Raw genomic sequence first — 17,505 nt, forward strand, 5'->3', positions numbered from 1 at the left:
TCATTTGCTAAATCTTTTTTTATTTTAAGGTTGCTAAAAAATAGTATTACTTTAGGTATATACGATGTTAGACATGGGGGTCTCTAGTTGGCAATGGTTTCCACCTTTGTCCAAAAAGGGACCCTTGCTTCTAGTCAGAGTAAGGGGCTGCGCTTCTAAAATAACCGCCGGCTCACCCCTTGGTAGCTTTGCACGAGCAGACAGGCTTATTTCAGTGGCAGTATGTGAAGCATTTATGAACACATACAGTAACACAGTGAAAACACTACAAACGGACACCATACCAGTTTAGAAAAATAAGTAATCTTTACTAGACTTAACACAAGACCAACCCACAAACATCCACAATACTGTAATCAAAAATAAGTTTGTAAAATGGTAGAAAATAGCTTAGTTCAATGTAGATGGTAAATGCGACACTTTACTCTCAAAGTACCTGGGATGTGTCACGCAATGCAAACAAAAGGGTATCAGGGAAGTTGATGCGGCGTTCCTTACACCCAGGGGAGTGGATGGGTCGGTTCCTTACTGCAGCTCAGGGGAGGTGATGCGTCGCTTCCTTACTGTGTGGGGAGTTGTTGCGTCATTTCTTACTGCGGCCCGGTGACGATGCGACAAGATGGTGCCTCAATGCGATGTGATGATCCGGTGCGATGTGACAAAATTACGTCTTGGTTGAGATGCAACAACGGGGATGCAATGCGTGCATGCCCGACGGCTGTGCGGTGAAATTGATGATCTTTGGAGCCACGACAGGCCCTGCGACACGCTTCTCCGGCGATGTGACGGCAACCATTGCGGCGGTGGCACGCTTCTCCGGTGATGCAACACGCTTAGTCTGCGATGCGACGGCAAACAGGTGGGACGACGAACAGCTGCGGCGGCGCACGCTTCTTCGGCGATGCAACGGCAACTGCTGTGGCAGTGGCACGCTTCTCCTCGTTGCGTTGGGCTTCCAGCTCCCAGAAATACTCAGGTGGAATTCCCAGCAAGGAAATTCAGGGGGGAGCCGGTGGTGAAGTCTTGGTGTCCCTGTGACTTCTGACAGGAGACAAGTTCAGTTTCAAGCCTTTGGAGATCTTCCTCAAGATGATAAAGTACACAAAATTCCTTTTTCCCTTTCTTGGAATTAAGTAACCACTGCATGCCAACCCCAGACAGCAACCAGCACTGGGGCAGTCTCCTCCTTCAGCTTAATTGATTCCTCTCCTTGACAAAGGTTCGTCTTGATTCCCAGAAGTGATCTTAAATTCGGTCTGGGCCCCAATATTTGTACTGCAAAATCATTTGTCCTCTGAAGGCAGAGGGTGTCTGTGCACAGCCAAAACCAGTTCTGTTCTCCTGGGTGCAGCTTCCTGGCAGGAGGTGGAGACAGCATTGTTTGAGAGCAGACCTGGACCAGGTAGCTGAAAGGAAATCTCCTCCCCTACTCTCTATATATGAGGGCTCAGGTCAGTGAAAGGAAATCTCCGCCCCCTACTCACTATTCTATGAGGTCTCAGGGCAGTGAAAGGAAATCGCCTCCCCTACGCTCTATTCAATGCAGCTCCTATTTAGCCCAGCCCTGACCCATCAGACTGCTGGAGCCAAGGCCCTCTCCAGCCCCCTGTCAATCACAAACCAGACATGGAATACACAAACCTAGCAGAGACATGCTAGATGGTTAGGCAAGAAAATACCTACTTTCTAAAAGTGGTATTTTCAAACACAGAATGTAAAAATCACCCACACTAATAGATGTATTTTAACATTCGGAGTTCAAGCATACTAAACTCAAATTTCTACCTTGTTCCCTGGGTCAGTTAGGATTATAAGATGTTATACTCAAACTGCCCATTCTGGCCTATGTGAACAGGTAACCTTGCAATAGTGAAAAATGAAATTGGCTGTAATTCACTATCAGGACATGCCACACACATCAGGACATGCCCTACCTTTTACATACAATGCACCCTGCCCTTGGGCATACCTTAGGGGTGACTAATATGTAGAAAAGGGAAGGTTTAGGGACTGCCAAGGGGGTGCACATGCCAAGTCGACATGGGAGTCCCAGACTGCAAACAGGCTCTGCAATGGCATGCCTGAGCCATATTTTACAATCTGCATCTGTGGCTGGCACAACCAGTGCTGCAAGCCCACCAGCAGCATTTGATTTACAGGCCCTGGGCACACATGGTGCACTGTACTAGGGTCTGAAAAGTAAATCAAATAAGCCAATCATGGAGTTACTAATCCATTACAACAATTTACAATAGGGGCCACTTGCATTTTGGCACTGAATAGCAGTGGCAAATTGCCCAAAGCATCTAGACCAGCAAAAACATAGGAAAAACACAGGAGGCAACAGCAAAAATGGAAGGGAGACCCACGCCAATGATGCCAGGTCTAACATACAACTATTAGTGTAATAACTCATGGACAGATACTTCCGAAATTTTACAATGCATGCAGATTTCTTACATACAAAGCTTGGAAAGGTAAAAAAATGACTCCCGGGCCCTCCCTTATGCCTACCCCGCTTCATCCAAAGTCCAGCTGTCATTTTATTGAGTTCATGCCCTTATTGTTTCATATTTACAGCATTGTTCTAGATCTGTGCGGTTATTACCCAATTTGAGGAGAAAAATCATAAATATTTTTTTTCGTTGCAGGGATATTGGCCGGAATGGGGGATTACTGTTCTGGACTATTGGAAACGTATTCATATAGCGCTTAAGACCCCTGACGAGGCATTGAAGGCCTGCACTGAAAAGTAATACACTCATAATGATGCCGTAAGTGGCCTATTGACAACACCAGTGAGATATCTATATAGACAAGCTCATTTAAATATAGGTCAAATGGCCATCGCAAAGAATGGTTGTAGCACTGCCTTATCTTCTTCCTCTGCAAATTTTTTTCACTATCATTTTAAGAATCTACAGAAAACACATTTTATGTCCTATAACCTTCACTACGTTGTGCTGGAGCTGGAACCGTATTTTAACATTCTGTCAAAGTAGGACGCCAAAAGTGTCTATAAAATGACTCTAAAGTAAATGTAAATTTAGATTGCTGTCACAAGTGGATGCTCGGTTTTGTTAAGACGTTAGGTTGGAACAGCGTTTTCCCCAGCAACTTTACATCTTTCTACATAAATATTCTCACTGGCTCCCTAAACCCTGATAAAAAACAGGATTAAATTTATTCTCATGTGTAATGAGCCTGCATCAAGCCCTAGCAATAAAGAATACCCTGAAATCATAAAAATGCAATCTAGACAGCAGTGTTCCTGCTAGGAAAAAAACATTAAAGAGCCGCAGGCATTTTCACTGCTCTGAATTGCAATGTAGGAATATTAATATTTTGTGGCAATCTTGCTATTTTAATTTGAACACATTTTGGGGTGCCTGCTATGCGAATCCCTAGAGCGATGCTCCAGCTTACTTAAATCCCTAGTCCGCTCCCCTTTGGTATCACTAAAGCTAGGCACTCCTGTAATTCCTGGTGTCAAACCACTGCCCCACAGTTCATGCTGTCATTCATTACCCCCAACTACCCTCATTCTGATATTCTGAAGACACTGCCTATAATCCATAGAACACTTATGATTCATACAGCACCTCAGATGCAAAAAAAGCCTTTATGGGGAGCCGGGTAGAAAAGTGTTTTACGGTACTGAGCACCACAAATACCCTCAGAATGAATAGAACTGTGGTTTAGTTTTGTGTTTAATTTAATTTAATTTTAATTACCTTTAATTTTTATTTTCAATATGCTTTTTATACGGTTATTTAAAGAAAAGTGCTTCCTTGTTATGGAACTCTCAGTTTGGTAAATAAACTAGTTTATAGAAACACAGTTTCATGACCCCAGACAAATAAACGTCCAACATAGGGAAACGATAAGTCAATTAATTACTAAAAAAGAAATCCAAACTATTGCAGACTTACAAAAAATTCACATGAAGAGGAAATTGGTAGGTACAATTTAAAAACAACAGAAAACATTTATGGGGAATATTTAAAAAAGAAATGGTTAACAGTAGTCATTGTTAGTATTTCTACAGTGATCTGAGTCTTAGTTGCTTGGAAAACAACAGAAGAAGAGACGGAGAACTAATGGGCTAATGGTCAAAAGGTGCCGCATGTAGGAGTAACAATAAAGTAGATGGGAGAGAAAAAAAACATTTTGTAACACAAACAAAAAGTTTTAGAACAAGTGCCATCATGGAGGTGCTTGGGGCAGATAAAGAAAATGGAAGACCGGGGACACTGTACTAGTAATTGAATGATAAGTGGATTATGGGGTATAGCTGAGGTATAACTGAGGTACGAGGGCCCTCATCTATACAGACTGGGCAGGGAGAGGGCATTACCAACCAACAAAGCCCCTCAGCAGATCTTAGAACAGAGAAGAAAGAAGGCAAACAATAAGGGACACCAAGCAGATAGTTGAATGGTGAAGAGAAGAACGCAGGAAGTGTGAAAATTTGGGTTGTGTCTTTGAAGTAGGATTGAAGTCAATTGTGGACCGTACCATGGATTCCTGTATTATGTAGTCTTTGGGCCAGTATGTGATGGTAAACAGAGTCAAAGACAGAGAAAAAGTCAAATACGTCTTGATCTATTTTTAATTGTAATTTAAAATCCTCTTTAATGGTAAAGTTGGTTTTTAAGCTACAATTATAAAGTTTCCACTTTCAGAAAGTTAGCATTTTTTGTGCCCAACTCAACCGTGTCTTTCTGTCAGAAGCCTGGGTCCCATGACTCTGCTGTTGTCGCTTGTGTATTCTTCACAGACATGGGGACAGAAAGGGCTTTGGAGTGACAGAATGTGCCATCCTGGTGGAATGGCTGGGGGAGTAATTGTACCAATCATTGAATTACTCTTCAAAGACCTTGCCTGCAGCACACACAAAGGAACCTGTCACTAGCCTTGTGTCACCCCAGCCATTTGAGAGTCAACCCAAGGAAGGGCAGAGGATTGGGCCAGGTGTTGCCTCCCACACAAATGCTGGCACTGGGGGTACAAGGTGGCACTCTCATACCTTCAAATAGATCACTTCTGAACATGTGGGAGGCTCAGAAGAAAGCGTTGCTTGCTGCCCTGAAGCTAGAAGGACTGCACTGCTGCCTGTAGAAGGAAGACTGGACCTGTTCCTTGAAACAAGGAACACCAGAGTGATCCAAGGGCTAGCTGTCTGACCTCCTGTGTTACCTACAGGGACATAAGCTCCGGAGACACTGCAACTTTTCAGCCTTCTGCTGCTGGTCCCTAATGGAGTGAGTCCTAGTCCCCAAGTGGTGCCCCCCAGGTCCTGAACCCTTGGTGCTGTGCTAAAGTGGCTACCACACCCAAAACCTGCGACTTAGAAAATGTTTTAGCAAAGAAATACTCTGAAAACCAAAAGTAGACCAGGACCTACTTGCAAGCCCATTTTCTGAAAGTGCATCACTGGTGGAACTGAGGTTGCCGCAGCTCCTGCCTTGTTCTTCACTACAGCAGCATATCCATTTCAGTGGGATGTCTAGTTCTATGGCATCGGGCCTCGTGGAGGTCTCTTTGGCTACAGCCTGCAGCCTCGTGCAGCTGGGGTATTTCAAGCTGCATGAAAACTTTTGAGTCTGGAGGTAGAAATCTTTAGCAGGCTCAATTGTGACCAGCATGCCATTGACGACGATGACCTCCACGGCCTGAAATCCAGCGTTTCCCGCCATCATTCATGCCTTCATCGAGACTTCATCCAGCAGCTCCCTGTTGTTGATGATCTCCTCTTGGCTACTGCCTGCTGCCTGGCCCAGCTAAAGTCTCTACCTTTTCCAGAAAATCTTCAGAATTTCTTCTTAGTCTGAAGGTAACTATTGATTGGGGCAAACCTGGTGACTGTATCAGACTCATGCTCCATTGCAGTCGGACTTAACTTGTGAGTTCGTCCTGGTCTTGAGTGATTAGATACATTTGCTTGGTGCTTGTTCTTCTTAGCAGGATTTTTCACTAAAAACTTTAAAAAGTCATAACTATGGTTCTACTGCTTAAATGTAATTACTTTTGATATCATATAACTTATTAATGTTTATTCTATTTTTTCTAAATTGGTATAGGACTTTTTTTATCTTGTGTTTCCACTTCATTACTGCTTGTGTGCTGCATAAATACGTTACACATTGTCTCTAAATTAAGCCTTACTGCTTTTGTGCCAAGCTATGACACAGTTAAGCATAAGTTAATTTAGTGACTTTTTGTGTGTCATCCTGATAAGGATTGTGGTTGTTGCTAGCTTAGGTCTTCCACCCCTCTCAACCAATGACCCAATATCCTACATGCTGCAACTATGTTTGAATAACAGTGTTCGTGAGATTATCCCAACTGGATGTTAATGCCAAATTTGGCACTCATTCTAGGTCCGAAACAGCTCTATCTGAGATTAGCTTGTTTTGTTCAAGGAAGGTACCGATCAAGGCCTTTTTAATTAGATTTATAAGGAACAGTCACTTGGAATTTGGTTAGCCTGGTCAAGTCCTACTTCTTTAGTATGGGCTTAGTAGAAGATACTTTCAGGCTGATAGGGATTTCTCCATTTGGTTGGGAAAAATGAACGATTTGTCTTGGCAGCATTGCAAGAAAAGACTTCGGGACGATGGTGTTGAATACATTTAGGGCATGGGTATACTAGCAAAACTGCAATGTTCTTAGCTTTGACTAGTCCATTGGCTTATTTTGCCATTAGAAGGTTGAAGCACTGTAGTTTAGACTGGGGTGTGGAAGTGGTATGATTTGGGTAGGTTGGCAAGAAAAGGCCATCCTTCCTGGTTTTAAATAAACAAGATTCAAGATTACAAACACTTTCTATAATATGCTCTACCAAAGATTTGCAGTATTCTTGATTCCTATTGAGGCTCAGAAATAAGTATTATAGATTAAATAGCCCATTTAGAATAGCTCTGTAATTGGGCATGATGCATCTGAAATGTGATGGGCATTTTGACATTTCTAGCCTTCCTGATTGCTGCTCTGTAGATAATGCACTGTCACTGGCGCCAAATTTTGCTTTGCTATTGCACATTTTTTCTCCATTGTTCTTTGAGGCTTCTGCCGTGCATAATTAGGGTGACGTAGTTCCCGAATTTATTTTACCACGCAGTTCATGACACGAGAAATGCATGGCTGGTTTTTGGAGCTGCAGGTGGCGTATCTCCTGGTCAGATTCCAACACCCCACTTTTGACAAAGGTCAAACATGGTTATAAAACCACAAAGCATTCCATTTACTTTTGTCTTACATTTCCTAGTTCTGCATATGCTGCTCTTTGGCCTATCCTGCTGTTCCAACGGCTGCAACTTTTTTGATGATTATTAAGTGAGTTTGAAATCTGAAATACACAAATTATTGCTGAGGGATGGGGAAAATCTGAACATCCACTAAGGATTACCTGATGGTGCAGCAGTCTAGATTTCCGAGTCATGATGCAGATCTGAGTATGCAGCCTGCCTTCATTACCCCCAGATTCTAATTGATGGTGCAAATTGGAGCGGTCACTTAGAATTAATTGAACAATCGTGCAAGTCTGACCATTCACTAGGGACTACTGGATGACAGATCAAATCCTTGCATGCAACTGAGAATTCTGAGTGATTGTGCAAAGCTTTTATTACCCCTGGGCTACTGAGTGCTAGTGAAGATAAGAGTCAGAGCTGTTGCAGACGGAAGTTAATTACATGAGTAATGCCATCTACGAATTTATACATTTATGCATTCACTCAATCATCTATGCACTCATCACTTCCATCAACTACGCATTCATACCATTGACTCATTCTCACCTTCACCCAACACACACCAATGTATGTTCACTAATACAAAAGACAGACCTATTGTTCACGTGAAAGCTTGTTGTGAATGGTATTTTGTAGGTTGCATTGCATGTCACATCTATTTATTATCTCGTGCCAACATTTCACGATTTCTAATGTGCATGTTTCAGTTGATGATTTGTACTTGGGTATAATTAGTGCAAAATCGCCCTGTGTCTCATTCTGTTGACATATGCTGGAACTTAGTGAATGGTCAATGTTGACACTGTGGCAAGTTTTTTGTCTGCACTTCTTGTCCCAGAGCACCATTTTTCATTGCACGTTTAAGTGTAATACATTTAAATCAGTAACAAAGTAAAACCTGTGATGGTAGGCCCTGTAAGTGGCATGAGAACAGTGTTTACCTTGGAACGGATTTAAAAGTAGTTCCCTTTTTGCCCTACACGTTTACAACAAACAAGCATTTGCAATGCAATAAGTCTCGCAGTACTGATAGTTTGAGGTATTGGCGTTGCAAATAATAATGCAACGCCAATAGCTCATACTCTCAGTAATGCGAGACCTAGTGCATTGCAAATGCCTGCGTAGTGAGGCAGGAACCGGCATTGGATGTCTCAGTACAGTACCGCAAGCTGCTCCTAGAGGTCCCTAGTGAGCAAGGCTCCAGCACTGCATGTCTAAGTGCAGTACAGCAAGCTGGTCCTAGATGTCCCTAGTGAGCATCATAAACTACCACAGCGAAACAGTACACAGCTGCTTGAAATATAAGCAATTATATGTTTAAAGTCATACAGCCGTGGTGACATCAATGGACAGCTGACGATCCACTATAAAAAAACAAGCGCGCCCATGTTAAGGTAAAAGAAAAGCACATCCGCCATTATCCCATCAGAGGCGGCCTTGCTGCTTAAATTTAAAAAAAGCGATGTGTGAGTGAGAGAGCCCTGACTGCAACAGCAGGCAGAAGAAAGCAAATTAAGAAAATAGTGCTCCCAGGCTCTAATTAAAGCGTACGTGTATCAAAGGAAGTAAAAGTGCCAGTCCTCATGGGATGTTCCAAATGAAGACAAGGCGGGACTAAGGAGGGACTAACAAGCCTATTAACCAATCAGAAGCCAGCATTTACGAAGGACAATGACACAAGCCAATGACAAATATGGGCGGAGAGTGGGAGGGGCTGCAAGTACATACTGCAATAAAGCATGCCTCGCAGAGCAGTGCATTCATGTTGACTCTAGGCTCGACCTAACAATTAGTAATTTACAAAACAACAGGGGAATACATTTGCTGAAGCCATTGTTTTTTTTTAACTTTTCAAATGGATTGAGCCAGGGGTGTGAGCCAAACATCTATGGTGCACCGCACATCCTATCTCATAGTGCTATCTCAGCAAAAAAATTGATCTGTGTCCATGCGGCCAAAAACAGCCGTAAAGTTTTGGGGATTTCTCTGCCCCCACAATTTCGAGGGGACCGTATGATTTTGTGTTCTGCCACTGGTTCCTCCTAATTTCATTGCACAGTGTGCCAACGCACTGAACATCAAGCATCCAAAGACATGTCGCTACGGGTCAATAAACAAGGGATGTACACGCTCCTTTCATGCTGAAAGATTTAAGCAGTGCATGGGACCGATGTTACAAGTACATAATGCATTTGTCTCTTACATCTGATTCTGCACTCAAGGTACGAGCAAGATAAATGGACATTGATTTTCAGGCAGGATCAATTGTGCCAAAGAAGCAACTGTGAGCTATTGATATAGGTTAACAGGTTCAAGGAACAAAGCACAGTGGGACCAAAGTAGGCATTTGCTTGCGAGCAGGAATCAAGGCAGACAGATGCAGGTCAGGTTACAACCCTGCTGAGTCTCAGAGACAGGCACTGCTGTTTTGATCAAACTAATCGTGTTGCTGGGCAGTGCTGTGATGCTCATACAATGAGACAATTTTTGGAATGTAACTACCCGGGGAGATTGTCTTCTAGATTTTGTGGAAACATTTAGAAAAACTCTAGTTTTTTTGTGTTTTATTGCAGACTGTAAATTCATCCAGGGATTACAAAGCAATGAATATATGCTCAATTCACAGAAATGTGTGCACACATCGAGCATCTTAAACTAATTTTTAAGAATTGCCTGGGTTTGCTGAGATTGAGGCATTTACAGAATCCCATTGAAAGCACCATGATTTCCAGCTGCACTCATGATCCACTACCAACCTCAATATTGTCTATTTGGCTGGCAATCAATTGGAAATGTACGTAGACATGTGCAAAAGCATATTTAACTAAAGAAAAAGCTTTTTTTCCCTATAAGACAAACATATTCCATCTGCAGAAATCCTTATCCCTCCCTATGCCGCCATCAAATATGAGGGTCTACCCATTCTTTTCACACCCTGAAAAAAAATGACTCTTGGACATTTCATCGGTAATTTTGTAAAGATATACAAAGACTAGCAAAACATTTTTAAATACTACAAACTTAGAAGTTTGGGGGCTGAAATTCCTGAGTGCAATATCTGTAAAGGGGTCCCCATTATTAGCTTGAAGTGATCCTCCGGTTCTTCTAGAAATACGGGCAGTGGCAGCCGGTGCAGTTTGCCTCCATTTTGGTTTCTCTTATAATATTACCTATGGCCTCACACCAATCAACTCTAGAGCTTTCATGGAAGACTGACGACACAGAGAAGCCTCAATGCTTGATTGAGGACAGGGCCCATTCAGCATGGCTGCAGGGGAGATGGTATCTGGTTAACCTGCTGGGAAGGGAGTAGGTCAGGGGGGCCCAAGGTGGCCACATGCTCTGCAATAATTCAGGTGAGAGGAGCATGATGGGTATTTTATATAAGCCTGTTAGAGTTGTCTGTGGGCTTCACCTACAAGGTAGATTACAGGGAATTTAGCAGGAATTGTGGTTGCCGAGGCAACTTGGGCTTGTTTGTCAGGGTGCGGGTAGCTCTGGGGTACTGATTATAACTTTGTCTGTGGATGGTTCTGGTATACACTGGGGGTGGGATCCAAGAGCCAAGGCAACAACACATCATGGGAGCGGGATTTCAGAAGAGGTGTGTGGCAAAGGGGTATATCCCATTGGAGTGGGCCCAATTTGATGCTGCACTTTTGTATATCTAGCATATCTGTTTTGGTATGGCCCCGTCTGAGCGGGAGTGGACCACAAGACCAATGTAGAGCAGTGTTACTCTTCTTTCCAGGCACGGCTGGCACAGGCAACAGCAATGGGGAGTGGCGGGTTGGTGGAGGGGGAGTGGACAAACGACGGGTTAGAGAAAGTGGTTTATATATTTCGTTTTTATTTTGCTTTAAGTATCCAGTTGTCTGTCCACTTAAACCCCCCCCCGCCCTGCCCCTGCCCCCGCCCCACTGCTTTTACCTGTGCTGGCCACGCCTGTTTCTTTCTCTCCTATGACCTGCCAATTGCCTAGAATTCTTCATGCCAATTGCATAGAGGCAACAATTTCTCATCCTCTGACTCCTAGAAGACGTGCAGAAATTTCCTACTGATGTTAAAGTGGGGTGGGGAGTAAATATCCCATTTTATATACGTTAACAGGTGGGATGTTGATTCGACTAATGTATCCTCTGGGTCCTCTAGTTTTGTTAGAACAGTGCATTCTGAGACTTACAGTTCGAGTGCACTTTAGCTGAACTGTTACACTGTGAAACATTGATTTGTGGGAGAAACACATGAGAATTGGAAGGTGTACTGTCCCCACAGTGACAAGGAATCATTTGGTAACTTCTCCTTTCTTCCACAACCTAACAGTCTTTTCATTCATATACTGGGAAACACAGCATGTTTCCATTCTTGACAGAGGGGCTTGGAACCGGGTCTACTCAACCACCATAACACTAGCAAGGGTGTGCATTGCGCATTTCCCCAAGTACTACTACCTACCAACATGACCCTTACCAGCATGACTGCAATCTCTCTCCTGGTTGTGCTAAAAAAGGAGGCTGTGCATATTGCTTGGGGTGCAGTGGTCATTTGCTCTGCAGTCCATCCAAATGTGTGTCCGTTGCCTGTTTCTTCTGGCCAAATCCTATTACAGTATTTTCTTTTTGTAAAGAAAAAGAAAATTACTCTTTGCTACAGGGCTGCATCCTGCTGAAGTAGCCCTGCAGCAAAGAGTAAAATGCATTGGCAAGAACTGCTGTGATAGCGGTTACTACCAATGCTTTTATAAATGACCTACTTGGTGGTCATTTATAAATTATGTGGGTGGTCCCTCCGTCATGGGAAAGGAGTACTTCACTCAGTTTCGATGGCGGAGAGGTGGGAAGTTCGCCTACATATAAATCACCCCCATTATGTCTTGTCTTGAGGTTGTGGCTAGTGATTAGAAGTATATGTGCAGATACATGCATGTTTCTATTCGATTGTAGACGACACCCAAAAGAAAACTTTAGACAGAGCACTGATCACACATAAAACAAAGCTCGGATATTCCATATAGTTGGCTATCACCAAGCTCACAAAAATACCAACCATGATAACAAACAATCTTAACAGCCACAGAACCACACATAAATCCAACATGATTCAGAGGTACCATATAGTTGGATCTCACGCTGTCAACAACAGCAATACATTTTTCATAACACAATATTGCTCTCCAAGTCAACACAAAACCAACACCCACCCGTAACACTGCAGCTAGATGGATGGAAGGGATACTGTGGACCCTAACGAGACACCTTAGTCTAAGTTAACTCACGCACACACCACAAGCCAGATTAGGGCACCGATCTGTCCTTCAGATGGCATGAACTTGAATGATAAAGATCTCCAACTAGACTATCTAAACACATACATGAACCATTGACTTTACGCACATTACTGATGATCCCACTCAAACAGGAGAAACACTCTGATCTGTAATAGAATTCTTCATACCAGAGTTGGAAGGTATGCAGATTCAAGATTGCTGCAAGGTCATAGTAATGGCAACAAAGTGCTATGCGAATTTCTATTAATAAAACATAATTCACTGAATGTAAAAAAAAAAAAATCTGAGCTGCTTAAAAAAATAAAATGGTATACAGTAATTGCAAGGGAAAAGAAGTCTGCTGTCTCTTGCAGGCTTCAATTCAGCACACACAGTCAATTGCAAGAGTCACAAAGGCCTCTTGGCTCCTACATGTTAATGATACAGAGGTTCATGCATTTGTGGGTGACTTCTGATTTTACATTCCGACTGACAAGTATGTAAGTCACCAGTGGTGTAGTGAACCCCCCGCTTTCACAGCTTAAGCAGTGGTTGTGTTGACATATAATTATTTACGAGCCTTGTCTGACTGCAGCTCTGCAGAAAGAAGCTCCTAACTAACATCGTATGGGAAACTGTAATAGAGGTCCGGGATGCAAAATCAGTCATAGAAAAAGAGGCCCAAAATGTGAAAGGGGGTAAAAGAGTTTATAGAGGCGTAGCTTCCCTAGGTGCAGCAGGTGCAGTGCTACCATGGCCCAAAGGCCTAGGGGGCCCACTGAACTCTGTCTTTTGCTGTATTTTATCATTTCATTTTTCCTTGCACTAACTCACTTCCGGGACGCCATGTGAATATGCTACAACCTTGCTCACCCAGGCAGGAGCTTATCAGGGTCTCTGCCTGTTCATCAAATTACAATCCACCGGAGAGATAAATACACTGAGTTCTTAACGCCTTTCCTTCAGAGACAGCTAATTTTGGACTACATAGCTCAATTTGTGGTCCATAGGTTATAGTTGTCAAGCTGTTGCTGGTGATTTTAGAAGTTTACTAAATACCTCACCATGAACTGCAGAGATTAAGGGGCCCATTAGGATGGCGGGCGGATTGCCGCCCGCCATCCGCACCTAAATCCCCCCCGCCATATTAGGATGGCAGGGGGGACCGCGACGGACCGAAAGACGGTCCGCCGCTTTTCCGCCCCAGTCGCCTTGCAACCTTTAATATGGTGGCGGTGTCTATTAGACACCGCCAGGTATATTATGATGGGCTCAAACAGATGCCTTTCCGTGGCGGCAATGCCGCGGAAAGGCATGCGGTCTTCACTTCGGAGGCCCCCTGCGGGCCCACATGGTGAAGGGGGGGTGGGGGGTGCACATGAGGGGTACCTGTGGTACCCCCCTGCATTTGCATACACAATGCGCCACAATGTTAAAAATGCACGATGCTGCATCCTAATATGCAGTGCGGGACCGCCGCTCAGCTCGCGGGCAGTCCTGTTTTCCGCAAGGGTGGCGGGCGGGCAAAGTCCGCCCTCCATCCTAATAGGGGCCTAAATCTCTAGATCGACAAAGAATTGATGTGGGCAAACAGGTCTACCAGGAATTGATGTGGGAACACAGGCAGATCAACTAAACCTTAAAATAATGGACATAAAAGCTGACTAACTATACCACAAAATATATGGGTTCATTGCCTCACGCATTCCTTGTGACGCTGTTATTGTGACAATATCTTTCCAGATTCCATTACCAGCAACATACCTATCTGCTGGGCACTTCTTCTGTATATCATCTCATTAAGAGCTCACCCCTTTGGGAGTTTTTCATGAATACCAGTGTACCTTACCAGTGCTAGCCTTCAAGAAGTCACTGTGTGATGAAACACGCGTTGGCTGTTATTCACTATTATTCAATAACAAATGTACAGAAGATTACAAAACCTGATTTTTCTGTGCAATAAACCACAGAATTGAAATATTTTCTCAAATCTTTAATTTATGGACTTCAATTTGAGTACTGTGATATCATTCTTTTATGTTATATACACAGTAGATCTTTTGCTATAGTGTGTGTTGGCACTCCAGGTGGTAGGGTTTTGGGTATCGACAGCATCAGCAACAATTATTTGAAGTGTTTGTAAAGATACTATGCACATATACTTGTACGAAGATGTGAGATTGCGAACCACTATTACTAAGCACACTGGCTATTCTACTGAGACTGGGTGAGAGAGAGATGGCTGGAAGGAAGAGGGAAAGAAATGGCATATAAAAAATAACTGACAAGAAGAAAGACCAATACACGACAAAAGATACATGCAAGAGTGTAAGGACTAATGGTTGGAAGTTGAAAACAATATTACCATATGTGGGTGAAAGAATGGCTGGAATGATGAAAGGCCAGATCAATGAGTGGATGGACAAATGGAAGTCTGGATGGATGGGTAAATTGATAAAAGGAGGGTGAATTGATGGATGGATGAAAAAGAATGGATGTGTGGATGGGAGGATGGACGAATGACTGGTAGTTGTAGTGGAAGGACAGAACAATTGATGGAAGAATGTAATGATAAAAGGATGGATAGGCAGAATGGTAAAGGAAGGTTGGAATGGTGAAAGGATAGTAGGATGGAAATATTAAAAGATGGATAGATGGATGGATGCATTAAAGTCTTAAATGATAGAGAGATAGATGAATGGAAGGTGGGATGAAGGGAGCTCATCTAGGCTCGGCATGGCCTACTTGCTTCCCTCACCTGATGGCATGCGAGGTAAGGATAAAAATGGGGGGTATTTTAATTTTCTGGCTACTTCCTTATTAGTCACTGTGTAAAAGTCAGGTCTGGTCGCAAAGCCATCATGCAAAAAAAACCAACTGCATTGCGACTTGACCTATTATGTATCAGGCCCTAATTCTTTCAGCTGGCTGGACATCATACTTGAAGGAGAGGCTCATAAGACTTGAGAAAACGTTTGTGTATAGTTCCTGAGAGGCATGGCCAAAAGCCTAAGAGGGTTGAATCAGGGAGAATCTTATGCAAAAGTGGTGGGACTTTGACTATAACTAGGCTTCCAGTAGACATCCTACAGTCACATTTTCACCATACCTCCATTCTGCAGGAGCCTCAGGTACAGTTGCTGAACTTTAAGAAAAATATCATACGTGAAGGAATCACACAGGGCTTGAGAAAACGTTTGCACATTGGTTCAGTGGGGCCTGGCCAGGAGATGTTTCACCCTTAAGGAGATCGAATCAAGGTGAACCATACACAAAAGTGGTGAATCTTTGATTTAAAGGGGGTTTGGGTACTTATTGTTTTTCACAAGATGACGAAAGGTATACAGCCTACTGCAGACTTTCTATTTACCATCCTCACTGCAACCTTGTCTCCGTGCTGCTGGTGCTTCAGTTATAATTGAAGAACTTTAAGAACGGTGTACAAGCTATTTTAAAATTGTTTGACACAGCCCAGAGCTAAATTCCAGTTTCTTGTGATGGTTTAAACACCACGGGGCAGATTTATGAGTTCTGGGGCATCTCTGCAAATCAGCAGGGATGCGCCAGAACAGATGCGACACGCAATTCCCTCCTTGCGCCACAACGAATGCATCACACGTACAATGCGGCGCACTGTAGCGCAAGGATAGGCAATGCGGGTTGCATCCTGTGGCGTAAGGGATGGCGCACTGTTGGAGTTGTGTCGCAAGCGCAACGCAGCTCCAGCAATGCTCAGGGGCACCCTGTGCCTAACATGCTGCGTCACTCCTTACACCTGCTTCAAGCAGGCGCAGGGCTTTGACTCAGCATGGAAGTAAAAGTTACTCAGTGAAATCTTGTAGATTTCACTGTGTCACTTTTACGAGGCATTCCTGCGATGGAACGCCCACGCTACCTAAGGCAGGTTTCATGTGGCGCATGGCTTTACAACGTGACGCATCTCCCTAGATGTGTCACGTTGTAAATAAGGCGCAATGTGGCGCATGGTTTACGCCCATGTGTCACAGAAGTGACGCAACGGGGGCGTAAATGTGGCGCATGGGGCTTGTAAATCTGCCCCCACATGTTTATTTCTTTAAATGTCTTTGGAAATGCTGGCAAAGCATCAGTCTGAAAGCACTCCACCTTTGTCTGCCTGATCATGCATCAGTAGACATAACATATCAGTAGCCACAATCAGTCTCAGGTGCTCACTCCCAGGTCATCAGTGCAAGATCTTCGAGTCCCTTTCGGCCAAAATAATCAAGAAGTCAGTCACTCGCATTGCATGCGATTTGAAGCACTCTTGAAATCCTCTTTACCTGATTCGTCGACTCTCACTTTCTTATTAGGAATGTCACTGTTGTCATCATCCGACATTTCCATTTCCTCTTCCCGACGAATGCCCATGAGCTGCTCACTGTGCACATTCCTCAGTTCCTATCATCAAATAAACAAAAATGCCTTTACGAGATTACCAAAAAAGCACGTTTCCAACATATTATGCACACTTTTAAAAAGGTGAAAGTATGTTATATAGTGCCCATACAGACATGCATATTTGGAAAATAATAGCAGGACTAGGGCTCAAGGAAAATATATGTTCTGGAGTTTGTTATGCACGTTGGCCACTGACTCCTGGAGTCAGAATAACTGTTGCAAAATACAATCTGCAGTTGACTCTTATGCATTTTTTTTATTCTTTTTAACTTTTCATTGAACTTTTATTGATGACAAACTAAAACATTGCACAGGTATTCACTGGTTAGATGAGCATGATACATAACGCACATTTGATATACATTCCCTTGGTCGTTACTCTCGCTCTCCTGCTTTATATACCTCCTTATTCCTATCTTAACTGCTACACACTTATCAAGGGGAAGAGGAGGCGGCGAGGGAGGGAGGTGCCCCACATCAGGGGGATGCACAAATGTTTCCTGGATACACGTTCCAAGTGCCCCATATTTGCTTCCATTTCCTAGGTCAACCCCGAGATTCATA

At 43.4% G+C, this 17,505-nt stretch overlaps 1 protein-coding gene across 6 annotated transcripts in view; it reads right to left on the reverse strand.

The window, feature by feature from the left end:
* The window catches only part of ENOX1 (ecto-NOX disulfide-thiol exchanger 1), a 2,394,477-nt gene that overhangs the window by 224,937 nt on the left and 2,152,035 nt on the right, over positions 1-17,505 (reverse strand). For all 6 annotated transcript variants that reach the window (XM_078657297.1, XM_078657294.1, XM_078657296.1 and 3 more), the window contains one exon: positions 16,824-16,941. In XM_078657297.1, coding sequence (XP_078513423.1) covers positions 16,824-16,941 — 118 coding nt within the window. The remainder of the gene's footprint in view (positions 1-16,823; positions 16,942-17,505) is intronic.

Source organism: Lissotriton helveticus, chromosome 8 (genome assembly GCF_964261635.1).
Source record: "Lissotriton helveticus chromosome 8, aLisHel1.1, whole genome shotgun sequence".
Taxonomy (NCBI): domain Eukaryota; kingdom Metazoa; phylum Chordata; class Amphibia; order Caudata; family Salamandridae; genus Lissotriton; species Lissotriton helveticus.